At 41.3% G+C, this 19609-nt stretch overlaps 1 protein-coding gene across 1 annotated transcript; it reads left to right on the top strand.

Annotated features, from left to right (window-relative positions):
- Nucleotides 1-8082: 8082 nt before the first annotated feature.
- FAM89A (family with sequence similarity 89 member A) lies at nucleotides 8083-18179 on the top strand. The gene is made up of 2 exons (XM_054022207.1): nucleotides 8083-8389; nucleotides 15590-18179. Exons 1-2 carry the CDS (start codon nucleotides 8150-8152, stop codon nucleotides 15746-15748), a joined length of 399 nt encoding a protein of 132 aa, XP_053878182.1. The 5' UTR covers nucleotides 8083-8149; the 3' UTR covers nucleotides 15749-18179.
- The last annotated feature ends 1430 nt before the right edge of the window (nucleotides 18180-19609 follow it).

The following is a 19609-nucleotide window of genomic DNA, read 5'->3' as shown; positions in this document are numbered from 1 at the left end:
CTAGTGGAATCCACAGCCCTGAGTTAGGTCCCCTAAACAATGCATGGGGAGATCTAGGCACCTAAGAATGTGATCCACAGAAGCCAACAGGCTGAGTGGGGAAATGCCCAAACTAGCAAATAGGAAATGCCAATCGGAAGGGTGTGGCCTAAGCTCTGCGCTTCTCAGGCAGTTAGGCACCCAAAATCTGGCCCAGAGGAAGACATCCTATCTTTGCTTGGGATTCTCAGCTTTGAACCCTCTCCTACAGTTGGGTGCTTAACCTGTTTTTTGCAAGAAATGTGGGAGGGAAAAGAGGTTTCCCTTATAACCTTTAGCCCAGTGGTTAGAGCACTCACCCAAGATGTGAGAATCAGTTCCTCCCACTGCCTGATGTGGAGCTGAACATGGCTTCCCTTCCCTACCTTTCAGATGTGTGTTCTAACCACTGGACTATAGACCCATTCACATGTTCTGTCTGGCCCAATGCATATTTAATCACTTATACACAGTAGAACAGCGTTAACACAAGAGACGGAGAGAGCCTCACACCAGACTACATTATAATCTACTCACCTCTCCTGAGAGGTAAGTATCCAGATCCTGCTCCACATCAAAGAGGGTAATGGAACCTGGCTCAGTGTAAAGGTTAAAACCCCAACTGTTTTGTGTGGGTTTAGGCATGCTCTGAGAATGCCCAACGGATCGGGTCCCACTGGCAAGGTAGGTGGGGAAACGCCTCATCTGAGGATCCCACTGGGGCTTGGGCATGAGATGTGCCCGGATGCCTAGACTCAGAGGCGCCGATTTACGGGTTTCAACAGGGGTGCTCAACCCCCACTCTGCCCCCACCCCGCCTCTTCCCGCCCCCTACCCAAGCGTGCCCTGCCCTCCCTCTGCCTCTTTCTGCCACCACTCCTCCCCCACTCCCCCAGGGTCTCCTGCATGCCACTGAACAGCTGATCGCCAGCAGGCAGGAGATGCTGGTGGGGAGGGGGAGGAGCTGATCAGCTATTTTTTTCCAGTGGTTGCTCCAGTCCCGGAGCGCCCACGGAGTTGGTGACTATGCCTAGACTGAAGCAGCAGTGTACATGCTGACTGGCAGAAATGTAGATGCTTAGGGTAACTTTAACAGTGGAAACTTAGGTGCACGGGCATTTTAGGCACCTTCAGGATTAGGTGGCAGGTGAGTGGAAATTTGAGGACCTCAATGGCACCTAAATGTTGGACTTAAGTGCCTTAAATGGCAGTTGGGCACCTAAGTCTGTTTGTGGAGCTAGCCCTGAGTGTGTTATATAATGAAAGGAAGTACATCCATAACAGAGAGGCATAATTGCAGAAGACTCCAGCTTCCATTATTACCATGTTACAACTGCGTCAGAGTAGATAAACAGCTAATTTAGACTTAAAATAATAAGTTAGAGAAATTAACTTTGCATGAGCAGAGCCATTTAGAGCCTGAAAAGTCAACAGACAAACTTCACAATTGATATGAACCTGTACTGTAAGTCAGTGTAAATATTTTTTGTTAAATAAATAGAAATAATGTGTAGTGCAGGATGATATAAGTGCAGGATGTTGAAGAAGAAGTTGAGCCTCTACATCTCAATAAATTGCAATTGAGATATGATGTATGATCAGACATGTTGAAAAAAATAATTATGCTAAGCTAACTTTGATAAAATGAGAATATTAAGAAGAGGTTCCAAATGGCTTTCATTTAGCAAAAATGATCTTTGGTAAGTCCATTAATAAACTGAAGGATAACACAATGCCTAGATCAGGGGTCGGCAACCTTTTAGAAGTGGTGTGCCGAGTCTTCATTTATTCACTCTAATTTAAGGTTTTGCGTGCCAGTCATACATTTTAACGTTTTTAGAAGGTCTATAATATATAACTAAACTATTGTTGTATGTAAAGTAAATAAGGTTTTTAAAATGTTTAAGAAGCTTCATTTAAAATTAAATTAAAATGCAGAGCTCCCCGGACCAGTGGCCAGGACCCAGGCAGTGTGAGTGCCACTGAAAATCAGCTCGAGTGCCGCCTTCGGCACCCATGCCATAGGTTGCCTACCCCTGGCCTAGATCCTAATATTTGAAGAGTCAACAGAACTGTCATCAAACATATTTGGCATAGAGGGAACATTAAGAATGGTTTTAGTTGAATTTAATTTCATAAAATAACAAGATAGCCACTATGTGACTAACCAGTGGTGCCAACAAGCAAAAGGTTCATTGTTTTTCACAAGCAACTCCTGTCTCAGACCTGACAAACTCACTGTACCTAGTACACCACTTTCACGGTATTTATCCATGAAGGGTAGCATGTAAGGTTTCTACTGAAAGCTTGTAACTTATCAATACTTGTACTCATTGTAAGATGTATGTATGGTTAATATTTAAGGAATAATGTAACTATATTGAAAACTATGCCTTATGGTCATAGAGTAAAAGTTACTCACATGAGAATCTCAGTAATGGCTCATTAAAGTGGGAGGGAGTTGTTATCCCTCCCTGGTCATGGTGATGCAATGCAAGGTTCAGTTGTCTACCCTTGCTCCATTCCAGAGCAGTCAATGGAAAACCATCAAAGGCAATTGCAAACAATCTAAACCACTTAGAGATAAAAAGGAACATTATAACAGACAGAGGATTGCCCTGTCTGTGAATAAAGACAAAGACTGATTCAGTAGATCCAAGGTGGAGAAAGACACTCTACATCCATTCATTGAGGAGACATCTTGTTGAGGGGAAGTGTTTTATGAAAGATTGGATCTTGGCTTTTGGGAAGCCTGCCAACTCTGCCACAGACTGAACTGGGGAAGGGGAGTAGAAGGGGAAGAAGGGAACCTACTTTATTAGATAGGAAAGGTAACTATTAAGTGTAGGCCCTCCTTTGTGTTTTATGATTTTGTTTTATATTGTTGTTGCCTGAAATGGAGGGGTGTGTTACACCAGAATTTGATCAAGCTTATTGCAACCATTTTGTGTGCATTTAGTCACCATGAATTAATAAAATAGAACACCACATAGTTAAGGGTTAATTTGAACAAGCAGGGCTTCTGGAGGCCAGGTCAAATGCTAGCTGCATGCTTGCAGTTTCTGCTAATCAGAATGAGAGGAGGGGAAAAAAAGAGTCAACAAATTGAGACTGAAATAAAATAAGTGGATGGAGATCTTGAGTTTGGGTGTCTTTGATATGGAAGCTAAGATTTTTAGGAATGTTATGTTGATAAGTAGTTGATTGAAGTTAGGAGAAGTGATGACCCAGTAGGGGTCCCTATGAGTTATGTGTTTTGTAAAAAATAGTTATAAAAGACTAGATAATAGAGTTTACTTTGGAGCAGTTCTCTAATGCTATCCTGAGAGACTGTTTCCTAACACCATACTCCCTGGTGGGGAAGCGATCAGCCATCGCTGACCTGCTGCTAATTATTCAATACCATCTCAGATTCTAGGTAATTGTTTGGGATGTTCTAAACCTATAGCTTATGCCTGTCTGTGGTCAAATCTAATAAACTGTAGTTTTAGATAAGAGCATGCTTACTTGCATCAATCTGTCATCAGCCATAAGTACTGTGTTCCCATTGGTTTATACCTGACACCGCCTGGAATGAAACAGTTAAGTTATGACTGCTTTGGGTTCTGAAAATCGTGGGTAACATTGTAATCATTGTTTCTATCAATGATTCTCTCTTGCTTCTAGTGGACCCACTATTCTTTCTTAAACGTTCTTTTGTTTTATTATAAGTGCTCATAAGTGCTGTGGCGTGGAGTCTTAAAGTAAAAACTGGTAAACTGGGATACACACAGCTCCTTTGGGTGCAGAGGATCTGAGGTTTCTGTGAGTTTCCAGTGGGAGGGGCTGGATATCATGGGAACACTTCAAGGGACTTAGGGAATTGGGTGTACCTTCTGTTAACCTCCAAGGCAAAGACACGGCTGGCATAGCCCGAAGGAGAGTGTTTGAGTGGCTGAAAGGCTGGTGGTGTTAGGGAGCGAACACACAGTTACCACAGGCAAGACATTCTCTCATTAGAGGCAGGGAGTAACAAGGTGGCTCTTAGTCTTGGGTACCCCAAGAATCATCACACACTATTTTATCTTTCACAATTAGTTAGGATTGAAGTTGCATCATGACAGATGGAAAGGATAATTCTTCTTCGCTATGATCTGCATTATAATCCCTTATAACTGATCTCCGAAGAAGCACATAGATACAAAACAGAGGTTGGTAAAAAATTCCATATTAAATTGGTTTAATGAAACTATTGTCAAAGACAGCAATGATATTTAAACCATGTAAAAGCCATATGAGTCAGAAAGAAAGCTGGGTGAAGTTCATGCCACCTTTCATCAGAGGAAAATGGGAAATCACTTAGAGGCTTAACTCACACACTAAGAAGGATATGATTTGGTCAGTTCTTGAACAGGAAACACTGAAAGACAATCCACGGTTGCTACTGTGAGTGATGTTGGTGATTCAGCAGATGGCAACCTTCCTGCTGAACCAATGTCATAGCATGGTATGCAGGGGGGGCCTACTGTAATACTGAAAGTTTGCAAATGAGACATAGGAGCAAGGTCCTAACCATCTGTGTCATTCTAGATCATAAAGTAACTTTTGCAGGTGTAGTAATAATAGCACTGATGTCCTGGACAGATGCCAATTTTGTAAAGTACATTCTGTCTCCTTAAATTTCTCTGCATGGTTACAATGAGCTACCGTGTTATAGAGAATCCACCATACCAGAATCTGGAGTAGGTCCATCAAGTCCAGTATTCTGTCTCTGGCTATAGCCTACCAGACTTGATGCCACAGAAGGTGCAGAGCCCCTTAGTAAAGTACCCAGCCAATTACACAATGCATATTCGGGGAGGAAAGAAATTCCTTGACTCCCTAGCTAATTAGCTTACACCCTGATGCAGAAGATATGAAGTGCCCTTAGGATGCAGAACTCAAATGTTATTGGTAACATATTACCCTGCCTGTTCTACTCTGTTGTGCAGTGGTATTGTGTGCTCTTAAACAGCTGCAGAGTTCTATAGTATAGGTGGCTGCACTTTAGTGAATGGTGAAGTGGTTCATCCATATGTTTCTTATGTGTCCATCTACATATGTAGTGATTTCATTTCTGTCAATTGGCAGAAAGACATTGAGAGCTGGTGGTGCAATAATCTATTATATAACCTTGCACCAAATGAACAGGTACATAATAGTACACATGCAGTCCCAATGTCTTCTAAGTGGTTCTGAGGATTGTACCACTAAACTGTACGCTCCCAAGAGTCTGGATCTGCAGTGGCAATATGTTCTGACAACTCCAGTTTTGTACCCTTCCTTGATATTTATTTTTCGGTCTCTCAGCTCTGTTGCTTAGCTGAACGAGTATCAAAAGAAGAACTTCAAAGTTCTGGCTTTTCTAGGGAGTGACAGTGACCATGGAGATCCAAGATATATAGGGAGTGAGTGAATATGTGTGTGTGCGTGTACAGACTTAAAGAATGAGGAAAAATTATAGTTAGTTCATGTTTTTATTTTGTTGCTGTTTGGAGAAAATAAGAGCCTGTGGTCCTGGTAATAAATCTGATAGATGTCATTAACTTGTCACAATTTGCTACCATCACTAGTTCTCATTCCTGGCATAACAACAGGCAGCAAATTCTGATGAGTAACTCTCACTCCTAAAATTTTGCTACCCAGGATAGAAGTATACAGGTTTAACAGGCTTTTTGCGGTAGCACTTTTTTATGGAGTACCTAAATGATGGATTAAAATCAGTGATGTCTGTGAGAGAGGAATCCACACAAAAACCTCCAAGCTGAAGACTGAGGTAAATAGTGGTCACAATATATGCAACAAATGGGCAAGGATATCCCAGGAAGATATACAGAACAGAGCAGATATACATTCTTTGGCTAGGAAGGTATTAAGTGTTTTGGGTTTTCTCTAGTTTCAATCCCTACAAATAAAACATTGGATAAGAATATCAAATTTTACCATTGGCTATGTTGATATATTTTGTGACATTCCAACTGGAAAAGGGAATTTTCTTTTAAGTGAGATGCATGGCAGCTATACAGACTTACAGATCAGATAAACAAGATAATGCTACGCATTTTCAAAGAGGCAGAACTTGGCCATTCTCTTTCTCAGTTCTTGAGACTTGTATAGCTTTTAATAGTCTCTTGTGTTTGTTGTCACTTCACTTGACCAAGGATGTAAAATATTTGATGATACTAGCCATGCCTGTCCATAATCTATTTTGTTCTTAAGAACAACCCCCAGGCTAGAAAAAAATCCTATTCTCAGGCTGCCTGAGACAACCAAAACCTCATCCAAACCTAAGACCGAAAATATATTGCCTCTATATAAATCCATGGTATGCCTACATATTGAATACTGCATGCAGATGTGGTTGCCCCATCTCAAAAAAGATATATTGGAATTGGTAAAGGTACAGAAAAGGGCAACAAAAATGATTAGGGGTGTGGAACAACTTCTATATGAGGAGAGAGATTAATAAGACTAGGACTTTTCAGCTTGGAAAAGAGATGACTAAGGGGGGGAGGTATAATAGAGGTCTATAAAATTTACTGGTGAAAGTAAATAAGGAAGTGTTATTTACTTTCTCTCATAACACAAGAACTAGGGGGTCACCAAATGAAATTAATAGGCAGCAGATTTGAAACAAACAAAAGAAGTATTTCTTCACACAACACAGTCAACCTGTGGAACTCATTTCCAGGGGATGTTATTAAGGCCAAGACTATAACAGCGTTCAAAAAAAGAACTAGAGAAATTCATGGAGGATAGGTCCACCAATGGTTATTAGCCAGGATGGGCAGGGATGGTGTCCCTAGTTTCTGTTTGCCAGAAGCTGGGAATAGGTGACGGGATGGATCGCTTGATGATTACCTATTCTGTTCATTCCCTCTGAAGCACCTGGCATTGGCCACGGCCAGAAGATAGAATACTGGGCTAGATGGTCCTTTGGTCTGACCCAATATGGCTATTCTTATACAAGCAAAACAGGCAGCTGATTTTCATTTCTACATCCCTTTTGCTGTCTTCACTCTATGCCCCATCTCCCTTATACACACTCAGACTCCCTTCTTCTATCTCACACACTCCGTTCTGCTCTTGTACCCTACACTTCTTCTCACTTACACATACCAAGATCACTTTCTCCCCATTCAAACACACAAATACCCCCAACTATGTATATCTAGATCTTTACAAAGGCCCCATTGCCTTTTTAGCTGAGGTCTCACAAGGATTTAAAAAAAAAAAAATCACAAAAGCAGTCTTACTATTCTCCCACCTATAGGGGAAACAGTTTGATTAATTTATAGACTTGTGCATGTCTTGTGTGTCAGTATGGGTGTGAATGAAAGAAGAGCCTATTGTAGAAAAGCTAAGTTAAAGAGATGAGTTTTGCATTCAGTCCTAAATACAGTGAGGTGCCAGGTCATTCTTATCATTGCTGGAATAAGGCCCAGAGTAGGGTGACTCAGATAACAAGTGTGAAAAATTAGGACACGTTGTTTTTTCAGGGGGAATGGAGAGGGATAGTTGCACATGTAAGACAATGTCCCTATTGGCTTTGTCCGAATATTATTGGGATGTCTGGTCACTCTAAGCCCAGCTCTCCTGGGGTCTGTCCCTTACCGGTGCACTCTGGGGCCTCCTCATCGCTGGGAAGCTGCACAGTCCCAGTGGAGTAGAGCTGGGTGGGAAGGAATCGCTGTCCAGGGAGAACTGAGCTCTCAGGTAGCCGGGGCTAGGCCCACGGAGGCCTTTCAATGGCAGTGCAACAAACGCGCGCATTGTGCTGGCATCCTGTGCAGGAAAAGGGAGGGGTGCCCGGCGCTGCTAACTGCCCGGCTGCTGAACTTGCTACCGGGCGGAGCTTCCTCCCATCCCTACTGTCCCCAGCCCTCTTCTCCCTCGGTTCCCCTGATTATCCCCGCCCCCTTTTCCCTCTGGTCACAGGTACCCCGCCCCCTACAACCCCGCCTCTGTCCATCTGACTCTCCGCTCCAGCCTGGAGGCGGAGCCGGGCCGCAGGGGCGGGCTCCAGCGCTGGGACTGGGAGCCGCTCGGAACCAAAGGGGGAGGCGGCTCATTCTCAGCGGCTGGCGCTCTCGACGACGACGGCAGCAGCAGCATGAGCGGGCCGGAGAGTGGCGGGGGGCCGGGGCTGCCGCCGCTGCCCAAGAGCCTGAGCGGGCTGCTAAACTCCTCCTCGGGCGGCGGCGGCGGGCGCTGGCGGGACCTGGAGCGGCTCTATGCGCAGAAATCCCGCATCCAGGACGAGTTGAGCCGGGGGCGGGCGAGCAGCGTCGGCCGAGGCTCTCCCCGGCCGCCCAACCTGGACGCGGCGCTGGCCCTGCTCCGCAAGGAGATGGTGAGTGAGGGGGGCGAGTAAGGGCTGCGGGGGCTTGTCCCCCACCGCAGAGCCGCGGGCGCCCCCGGGGGAGTTGGCAGCGCGGCGCTGCCCCGACACCGAGCGCCCCACGCAGCTGCCGCCCCGGCTGGAGCGGCCCGCTGGCGAGGAAACCAAGCCCCGCCGGGCTAGAAAGCGCCACACACGGAACTGGGAGTGAGGCGCCCCGCTGGTGTAGCCGCGGCCGTGCTGGGGTGGGGCTGGAGTTTGTTTGCATGAAGGAGGCAGTGGATCGGGCCCCACCGGCGAGGGATGGGGGCGCCTGGTCAGAGGATCGCACTGGGGGGAAGGTTTGGGCATGAGATTTTGGAGCTGGGACTGTTGCCCTACTCCCGGCTTGAAGTGGTTTCTATCATAGCCGGGGTTTACAGTTTGGTTGGATGGGTCTGAGCACCCCTCCTACCCCAATACAAGTTCCAACACCCCTGGCAAGAACAACTGTAGTTGGATCAGACCCTGCGCGTGCTGAGGGGCGGCCACGTCCAAAGTCATCCTCGCGCCCCCCACCCAGATTGTTTTAAAAAAGCCATTGCATGAAAACAGGAATTACAGGGGGGCTGTTCAACAGGCTCCAGGCAGCTTAAGCTTTTAAGGCTTGTGGTGGCTAAAGTACCCGAATCAGTTTTGAAAATGAGAGGTCAGCTCCTAAATCACGGATAGTCTTTTGAAAATATTACTCTGGGTGCTCTCCAACTAGCGTAAATACAGTGTAAATCAAGCAACTTAAGTAGTTTTTACAGAGTCATAATAATACTAAAAAAAGTTATGAACTCCTATAATAGTTACTTTGTGGGATAAATTAAGGCTGTAAATATTTAACATCTCCATCCACAGGACAGACCAAGGGATTGTGAGGAAAGTATGCTTTTTGTGGTGCATCACAATAAGGATTAATATACTTTTGTCTTAATGAAAATGACCCACCGCCAGAGAAATTATCAGGCTTCCTTTAGCCACAGCTAAAATACACTTTCAAAATGTACCCTTAGTCTTTTTTTTCCAGTTTAGGTCCCTTTCCGTGCCCCACTCCTCCTTCCTTCTGCTCTATTGAAAATATTTGTTTTTAAAATACCTTTTTTTTTTTTTTTTTTTTTTTTTTCCTGTGCTTAAAGTTGATTTAGGAAACACTTTTGCTGGAATTTTTTTCTCCTCCAGTCAAGTATTTTTGAAAATGCTTAATCATGATCAAGGCTGCCAAAAAAAAAAAAAAGTGTCTGAGTATTCGAATGATAAAAGTTTCTTGTGCTGTTTCAGTAAGAGGAACTCTGTTTATGTAGCAGATAGAGGTGTACTAACTCTGCTCAAGCTGCCTTGCTAACAGTAGCAGCATTGCTGGGGGTAGTATGGGTGACGGCGTAGGCTAGCTGCCTGAGTATGTTCCCTGGAGAGTCTGGGTGGATTTGTACTCAGGTGGCTAGGCTGAGCCCCATTCATGCTACCCTGGCTATGCTGCTATTTTTAGTGTAGTTAGCACACATCTGTCTACTGGAGCTGGGAAGCATGCTCCCAATGCTGAGTAGACATATTCTTAATATGACTTTCTTCTCTGAGAATGGAGTGTTATGGGCTCTTGCTGCTTTGCGAAGGGCTGTAGATAGGGCAAAAATCCTTGACTGATCATTGGTTTAAACAGTTGCATCAGTGTTAGAATTATTAATATTTATTGATGGGGGAAATCACCAAACATAAACTTAACCATAAATTCCTTGTATTAAATCCAAAGGCCAAATAGTATTTATATAATTGCTCTAAACATGCCTAAAAAGCCTAACTAATAAGCAATTTACTACATCCAAACAGTAACAAACGACTTATAAGCATTTGATCAAGATACAAATGGGCTAAACCCAGGGGTGCTTAGACCCATATTGGTCAGCTCTAATGTGGTCTGCCAAGAATTGGCAATGAATCCTTTAAGAGTTTATACCTTTTGACAAACAAGTGATGTCATTGCTAAATTACTGACTTCAGCTAAAAACTAATTTGAGACAATTCACCCTTATTTCCTGTCTTAATCCAAAAAAGGTTTACAGCTTCCTTTCTTCCCAAGGCCTTTCCTTTCTTATCGTCTCCCCCCCATTCCTTGTTTACCAGCAGAATAGTGGGAGGATTTGAGCTTGTTTCTTTTAAAACAGTTTTTCTTTTAGACTCTTAGGGTTGGAAGGGACCTCAGGAGGTCATCTAGTCCAACCCCCTGATCAAAGCAGGACCAATCCCCAGACAGATTTTTGCCCCAGGTCCCTAAATGGGCCCCCCCTCAAGGATTGAACTCACAACCCTGGGTTTAGCAGGCCAATTTGTTACTGCAGCTCTTTAGTTATTTTGGAACCATACATCCTTTCTACACTACAAGTAATACTACTTATTATTCTCATGGCCTTCTTTTACTTGCTGATTTGGGCCTTCTCCCTACTAGCCACAGACTATAAAGCAAATATGCTATTTTCTTAACCAAACTTAAGCTAACTCGAATTCTTTAATTTTATACTTATCCTACAATCAATCAGTGATGTTCGTTTTGTCTGATAAGGTGTTGCTGCCAGCCTGTAGAATGCTCCTCCTCAGTATACTACCCTGTTTCCCCGAAAATAAGACATCCTCCGAAAATAAGGCCTACTTACAGTTTTGCCTCTCGTTGTAATATAAGGCATCCCCCCGATAATAAGACCTCCCCGATAATAAGGCATCCACCGATAATAAGGCATTTTTCATTTCTGAAAAATAAGACATCCCCTGAAAATAAGACCTAGCGCATCTTTGGGAGCAAAAATTAATATAAGACACTGTCTTATTTTCGGGGAAACAGGGTAAGAAGACATTTTAAATGCTAAAATCTTATTCTGTCACAACAAAAGTGTTTCAACAACTAGACAGTTTTATTAGTGTCTTGAATTTCATGTTGGAGATATCAATTTGTATTGACATAGAGCAATCATTTTTAGGTGGTTGTCAGATTCATTGTATCTCCATGGACTGCAAACACTGTTTCAGCAATATTATAAAGGACAGCAGGAAAAAATTCGCAGTTTTCATAATATTTATAATCCCTGATTTCAGAAAGTGTTAGAAATTTGAATGTCTTTGGTTGGAAAATCAAGTGAGACATGCACATCAAATGGCTTAAATTAGAATATCTCTTTGATGCTATAGCTAGAATATCCTTAGTGATAATCTGGTTAATTAAATCTTTTGAGGAGTAAATATTTTACCCACTGGAACATATCTCCAGTTGAGGTGCAGTTGTTGACAAATTCAGGAGTCTCTTTTCAGAGTAGCAGCCGTGTTAGTCTGTATCCGTAAAAAGAACAGGAGTACTTGTGGCACCTTAGAGAATAACAAATTTATTAGAGCATAAGCTTTCGTGGGCTACAGCCCACTTCTTCGGATGCATACAGAGTGGAATAAATATTGAGGATATATATATATACACACATACAGAGAGCATAAACAGGTGGGAGTTGTCTTACCAACTCTGAGAGGCCAATTAAGTAAGAGAAAAAAACCTTTTGAAGTGATAATCAAGCTAGCCCAGTACAGACAGTTTGATAAGAAGTGTGAGAATACTTACAAGGGGAGATAGATTCAATGTTTGTAATGGCTCAGCCATTCCCAGTCCTTATTCAATCCTGAGTTGATTGTGTTTAGTTTGCATATCAATTCCAGCTCAGCAGTCTCTCGTTGGAGTCTGTTTTTGAAGTTTTTCTGTTGTAATATAGCCACCCGCAGGTCTGTCATTGAATGACCAGACAGGTTAACATTTCAGTAATAGTCACCTATTTTCTGTGGGATAGGTAATACTATAATATAACTAATAAACTACAAACTTAATTTTTTTACATTATACTAAATTAAAATAATATTGAGCATGTTTTTGATGCTTAGGCAGTAGAAAAGGGCTTGTGGTAAGATTCTAATGTCAACATGGGGAAAAAATATGTACCAGCAATCTTCCCTCCATACTCAAATGAAGTTCTCTGCATGGATTTTGAAGGGGACAATGGTAGATTTAGAAAGGAGTACGGTTTTTGTTTTTTGGGGGGGGGACGGGACAGGACCCTCTCTGAAATGTCATTTGAGTAAAGAGTAGGTACAGTGATGACTTGTTCAGTATACACCACAAAAGGCATAGTACACTTTGAGTGAGCAAACTTTTTCACCATACAGGATCAGCATGTGTTAGCAAAAGTCTGAAGAAATGCAGAATCAGTGGTCTCATTAGCAACGTGCCAAGAGCCAGAGACTGTGTTTTTATCTTTCTTGATAGATCTGTTTACTTTGTTTGTCTGAGATATGGAACAAATACAGAAAAACAAGATATTAACAATTGTTAGTACATATTAGTAAAGACATATTAGCCCTTTGTGTTTAAGAAGTTCTCTCTCTGTCTATAGTGGTTCTAGAAAATATAGCACAAAATCATGGACTACATCCTGGCCTTGTCTCTGTGCACAGGTTCGACTGAACATGAAAGATGCTGAGTGTCTAGGTTTGAACCATAACTTGAAAATAAAATAGTGATTATATCAGATTGTACTACATTAAAATTAAATCTGCCTTTATCTTGTTGAACAAAGGCAGTGAAAAACAATAATTATTAGAATGTCTATTCTAGTCCATTTCCCAGCTAGTGCAGAATTTGTCTTCACAGAATGTTCCCAAGCCTGTTTAGCTGAAACTCTCATTCCATTGGTAAGAAAGAACTCCATTACTTCCAATAAGACATAGACCTGATTGTCTAGAATCTTTTTCTGTTCTCCAGCCTAAAGGTTTCGTTGTTCAACTTCAATTCACTACTTCTAATTATTCTTCCCCGAACAATTCTTAACCTTAATGTTGATGCCCTTCAAATACTTGTAGATACTATTCACCTCTGATGTAAAATTGCCTAACCTTTCCTCTGTGTATGTACATGTAGTAGCCTCAGAACATTCTGCTTGCATTCTTGCTTGGGGTGAGTTATTTGTTTTGATTGCTAGTTGCCATCTTAAGGATGTAGACTTTGCCTGGTCTTCTAAATATACATTAGCCTTGCAAGGCTGAATAAGATCTTATACTGTGATTTGAGCAGAGTAGGGGTTTAATTCAGCCACAAGTATCCCACTCTTCTTTTCTCAGTCATGCTCATTCCCTGGAGGGGAGTTGCATTAGTGCTGTTGCTTTTGCAATATCGTGCTGCTTTGCCAGGGCTGAGAGAAAATGATGTGCTCCTGATCCTGCTTCACTTTTTGATGGGAGAAAAGTTAGGTATATCTCCATTTATTATTTATTATCTCATAGAGCTGGAAGGGACCCTGAAAGGTCATCAAGTCCAGCCCCCTGTCTTCACTAGCAGGACCAAGTACTGATTTTGTCCCAGCTGTCTAGGTGGCCTCCTCAAGGATTGAATTCACAACCCTGGGTTTAGCAGGCCAATGCTCAAACCACTGAGCTATCCCTCCCCTCAGTTTGGTGCTGGGGTAGCAGCACATGGACAACACTGGGGAGAGGAGGGGGGGGGGGGGCAGCAGCCAGAGGAAATAATGAAGATAGGGAAGAAAAACAACAGATGTGAAGGTTATGAGGGAGTTGTGGCAGTGGTCTGGTGACATTTAACTTGAGAACCAATGTCCAGCTTTATTTAACTAGAGGGAAGCTGTTTGTGGGACATTACTTTATCCCTTCCTTCACCTCAGAAATGGAGGACCCCAAACAAAGAGCTAATCGTGTCTTGCTTTTATCTTGTTTACCCATGTGTTGTATCTACCCGTCCTCTCTTCAGGTATTTAAATCGTAAGATCTCTGGGGCGGGCACTGTCTTTTTGTTTAGTGTACAGTTCTTAGCATAGTGGGGTCTTGATTTCTGATTTAGGCCTCTATGTACTACCACAATACAAATAATAAAAATAATAAATATCTTTTCCCTTTCTCCAATTATTAGTTATGGTAAATTTCTTCCCTGGGACTAACCCTCATTAGGCACTATGTGTCAACCTAATTTTTGTTTTCAGAAATTGGTAGGTATGGCAGTTCACTTACATTTTAGCTGTGTGGCATTTTTAACATATCGCAAATAAAGGAGATGTTTGGTTTGAGCATTTCCTTTGGTCAACTGAATACTCTTAAAGGTTTATTGGCACTTCAGTGCCAGAGTGAGGAAATTCTTTCATATTAAATGGCAAGCTCTGTTTTTTTTTTTTTTCCCCTCTGGTCTCTGCCTGGTTTGTAGCTGACGGGCATGTGTATGTTTGCCCACACACCGATACATGGTAACTTTAATTCATGTAATTCTGGTGCCCTAGCTACATGGGGAAAGGTCAGCTCCTCCCACTGCTCAAATCTAATCTGTCCAGGTTGTCTAGGGTAAAATTTTCAAAAGTACATAAATCACTTGTTTAAAATGGGACTTCAACTCCTAAACCACTTAAATGCTTTTGAAAATTTTACCCTTAGTCCTGGACTCTTTCTGAGAAGTTGGCACGTGAGGCAGCTGAATTATGCTGTAGCCCTCTGTCAAGGCAAACAAATCAATGTAACACAGTCCAGCAGGCTACTTGAAGGCAGTTAATAACTACAGTCTCCTGAGCAGTGGGATAAAGGTATACACCATGGCTTCCAGTCCTGCAAATTTCTAGAATGTTTTGATGCGGGCACTCAGTAGCTTGATTTTTATACTCCCTGGGTTATACAGATTTGATAACGGTTTAGTTACACTCTAACCTCATTGGTCCTGAATTTCTGAAACAGAATAGCATCACAGTCTTTGTAAGGAAGATGAGTAAATGGGACAGATGTGGTCACACCTGTAAATCTATCTTGAGCATCACAGGGCGTACAAAGTGTTTGAGTTCTCTTACATTGCAGCACACCTGTCTAGGGTTGCACAGCTTTTTGCCCAGTTAACAGGGCATGGTAACATGACTGAATCACAAGGAATGCTTTGTCACATTTTATACCATGGAACACAGCTTTCTCCACAGCTCTTTCATCTGGCTTGTTTGGTGGGGTGGATATGGCCTTCCTTAGTAAATTCATTAAGCTGTCATATTGCATAATTGTTCAAGGTGACACACAACTCATCCTCTGAACCTGAGTAGTTGTGGGGAAAAGTGTGCAAATGCTACCATATTGCAATCAAATCACATTTGAAATATCAACATGTCTTTATTTTTTTCCCCCCATCAGGTTGGCCTTCGGCAGCTGGATATGTCATTGCTATGTCAACTGTACTCTCTTTATGAATCAATACAAGAATACAAAGGGGCATGCCAAGCTGTATCTAGTGCAGACTGCACATATGCTTTGGAAAATGGCTTTTTTGATGAAGAGGAGGACTATTTCTAGGAACAACACAGCAGGGACAAAAGTGCATGGATCAGTCTTTCACTCTGTGTAACTCCCATTTCCAAGAAAGATTGGAGGCTGGAATCTATCTAGACATCTCTTCTTGGGGGGTACACCCCCGCTACCTTACCTGTTGTTAAACTCATTTATTTCTGGCAGACTGTCAATACAAGTTACACATGCATAAGCTACTTCTGGAAAGTGATGCGCTACGTGTTTTGAGGAGTCCTCCAACATGTTTGACAGGTGGTATCATTTTTAATTTGCAGGCTGGGTGTTTCCAACCTACTGATTTTTGGCAAGTAACTTACAGCTATAATTTTGATCAAACAAGAGGGTGATAACATCCTGAGTATTCTAATAACTCTTTCATAATTGTGGTGTGAGTAACTATGGATGGTATGCGTTTGTCAACAGTACAGATAAATACTGTTTGAAGAAATGATTTGATACACACATTCCAAGCTGTACTAAGCTAGTCTGCTCTTATCAGCCATGTCACTTAACTCCAGTTCTGCACTGGGTGGATTGTTTACACAATTTCTCAGATATTTATCTTTCACCCTCTCTACATAAAACCATATTTTGCCATGTTCTTTTCTTCCTAGCCCAAAAGCTACATGTATGCTAGTGAATGTTATCAGTACCCTTTTTTTCCTGCTGATCTAATTTACTTTCTTAGTGCTACCAAGGGGCAATAACTTTTACATTGACTTCTAGAGCTGTCTTGCATAAACATAGTTCTGTGACTGCTAACATCTGTTTCAAAATGGTTTACTCAGCTTTTACGGTATTGAATAGTAAAAGCATAGGTTCAGTCAGTCTGTCAGCCACTGTGTGGCTTGTAATAAGCCAAACTCTTACGCAAGTGTTTTCAATCGCATGAAGATGAAGTATCAGGAAACCTTTAATACAAGATACTGGGACAAACTGCAATATTTTGTACTGGGTGAACTTTGTTTCTGGAAGGTAACCTTCAACTTTAAAAAAAAAAAAAAAAAAAAAAAAAAAACACCCTACAAAATAAGTATATTGGGAGTATAGTTTGCATGTGTTAACACTTTTGATACTACCATATTTGCTTAGAACTAAGCTTGAAGTATATATTTTTTGTTTTGTTTTCAGAGCTTTTTAAAGCATTAAACTAAGTTTATTACGATTTAAAAGTGCAAGTGTGTGTGTGCGCATGTGTGTAATATTGAATGTGTTCAACATGTATCTGGGAGTAACCAGCTCTTTGCACCATTTTTAAGTAAAACGGCAGTTTTCAACATGGCTAATTCCCTTTAAATTTAGAAATTTAAAAACTGCTGTAAAATTCTGACATCAGACTTTGATACAGTCTAATAATTTGGACTGCCTTGAGAAGAAAGGTTGAGAACAACTAATACATCTTGGACAATTTAAGTAGCTTATATATTATAAACTTTATAGTTTCCATCAGTGAAAGGACTAAGCTGCAGGAATCAGTGGTTTATTAAGGTGTTTACTTGGCTATCTCAAATTACACTTTTAGAGAAGCTGTCCTGAATTTAGGGTTTGTAAAATGCTTACCTTGGAATACCACACTTCACTAGCTATGCTGAAGGCTGGTTGTAAAGGAAAATGACATTGTACACTTAGAGCAGTATACAGTGTCTTAAAGCAATTATTGTAGATGTTGTATCTGTGAGCCTCCATAAGACAAATACCCACATTGTAGCTACATTTTTGACCTCTGAACTAAGTCTTGTGTTGCGTCAGTATAGAGATGCCTTAACTCGCTGCAGTTTCTGTTTTAAAAACAGAGTGACCTTAAGGGCTTATTCTTCAAAGGGTGTTTGGTTCATGTGTCTGGCACACATTCAACTTACACCCAGAATCACAGATCCAATTCTGCAGGTAGTTCCCTACTTAACTGTCAGCAAAAGCTAGTATTATATAATGTGTTGCATTGACATAAGTGAAGATAGTTTAGGTTGCTATTTGTGTGTATTCTCCTTTTAAACTGTGATAGTAATGGAATCTAAACTCAACAAAAGTAGAGCTGCTGTATAGGAAAAAGCTATTTCATGTGCAGTAATTTGTATTTTTCTCTTTAAATGTGTACTACAGCGTGCTTACATTTAAAAAGAAAATCATTTCTGACCTAATTCACTCAGTAAGGCATAAGTGAAAAATGAAAGAATGGAGTTCTATAAGTTTCATATAGCAAACTTAGTAATCAAAAAGACAACTTCTGTATTTAGACAATTTTAATGTTTGTGTGTATATTCAGCAATTGTACCCTTTTCACCATGGTTAGTCTTCCAAATGTATTAAATGTAATAATTTGGATACAACTTGCTATATTATTGGCATTAAAAAAGCTTGTCCTATTCTATTTACATCCCCCTCTTCTCCTGACCCATTCCAAAAAATAAAAATGTGTGTGGCATAAAATGTAAAGTTGCATGAATGTTAGTTCGTTGTACTAAATTTCAAAAATTCTCAGTTCTAGGAACAATGTTTTCCTCCTATATACTGAAGCATAAGCCATGTTCTGGTCATAATGGAAAGCACATTATATGAAAATAGAATATGTATATTTATTTTAAATAGGAATGCTCCAGTATTCTGGTTCAGTTATTTTCAAATTAAAACAGACATAGATTTTTTTTTTTTTTTTTTACCTGTCATTTAAGGGTCCAATCCTGCAAACACATGTAAATCAGTTTACTGATGGATGAAGTCCTAATGACTTCATTGGGACTGTGCGTGTAAGCAAGATCCCTCTGGCATGTTTTTGCGTTACTTGCCCTAATAGAGCAACTTCCTCCACAGAAGCAAATTGGCTTATGAGCCAATGATGGCTTGATGATGGTTTTTAAATCCCAGATGGTCTCTATACCTTTCAAAGCATAAAAAGTTTTCAGTAGAGCCCTGCAGCGGGACTGGGATCCTGCGGGTACTAGATGGACCCGCTGCCATAATACTGGGAGTGGGATAAAAATTCAAGAAACAGTGTGGGAGCGGGTGTGAATGGGTATTGCGGGGCGAGACAGGAGCAGGATTTTTAAAAATTGTTCCACGTAGGGCTCTAGTTTTGAGCACAAATGAATTTTTGGACTGTATTCTTGTCTCTCAAATTTTTGCTAAAGTGAACATTGAAACTATTAGGTCTTATAGCACCTTTAATTCTAAAGGATCCAAAAGTGTTTTACAAATTGGAGTAGTGTATAGCTAAACACAACTGAAACACAGTCACAGCTGGAGCAGAAGTCAGTAGCCAGCTAGTCCACTGCACAATAACAGGAAGAGAGGAATTTGGCCATACCTTTTGAAAAGTGCCATGCAATCTCTGATGTCTACCCAGAGCAGCCGGGACCTTGTTTTTAAGGTTCCACTGGAATGGCACCCACTTTATGATATGATATATTATCTACATTGGAAGGATATTGGACTTTTGAACTTGGAAAGCATGGTCATTTATAGAGATTTCAGAACAGTTGTGGTCCCTGCTCCTAAGGCTTTCTATCTCAAATGCAGAACTGTAAGCTAGACAAAGGAGGGTAGGGAGAAGCAGGTTGAGGGTTAAAACCAAATACTTGTATTTATATAGTGAGCATACAGTGTTCCAGGGATTTCTACGCCTGATATATTTAGATCAAGCCATACCTCCCTCCCAAGTTATCTGACTAGATAAACTGAACTGGTGCAGTAACTTTGTGTGAGAGATGCTGCCAGCTCAAACCACACAAGAATGGGAAAAGCTTTGATCTCTCTATTTCCAACTTTAATTATATATTACCTTTTAAGGACATTCTTGAGGAAACTCATAAATTGTCTGTCTGTCATACCCTCACATATTTGTCAGGCTTTTAGCAGATGGATTTGTTGTAG

Source organism: Malaclemys terrapin, chromosome 3 (assembly GCF_027887155.1).
Source record: "Malaclemys terrapin pileata isolate rMalTer1 chromosome 3, rMalTer1.hap1, whole genome shotgun sequence".
Lineage (NCBI taxonomy): Eukaryota > Metazoa > Chordata > Testudines > Emydidae > Malaclemys > Malaclemys terrapin.
The sequence above is the reverse complement of the archived record's forward strand: the minus strand, read 5'-3'. Positions and strand labels throughout refer to the sequence as shown.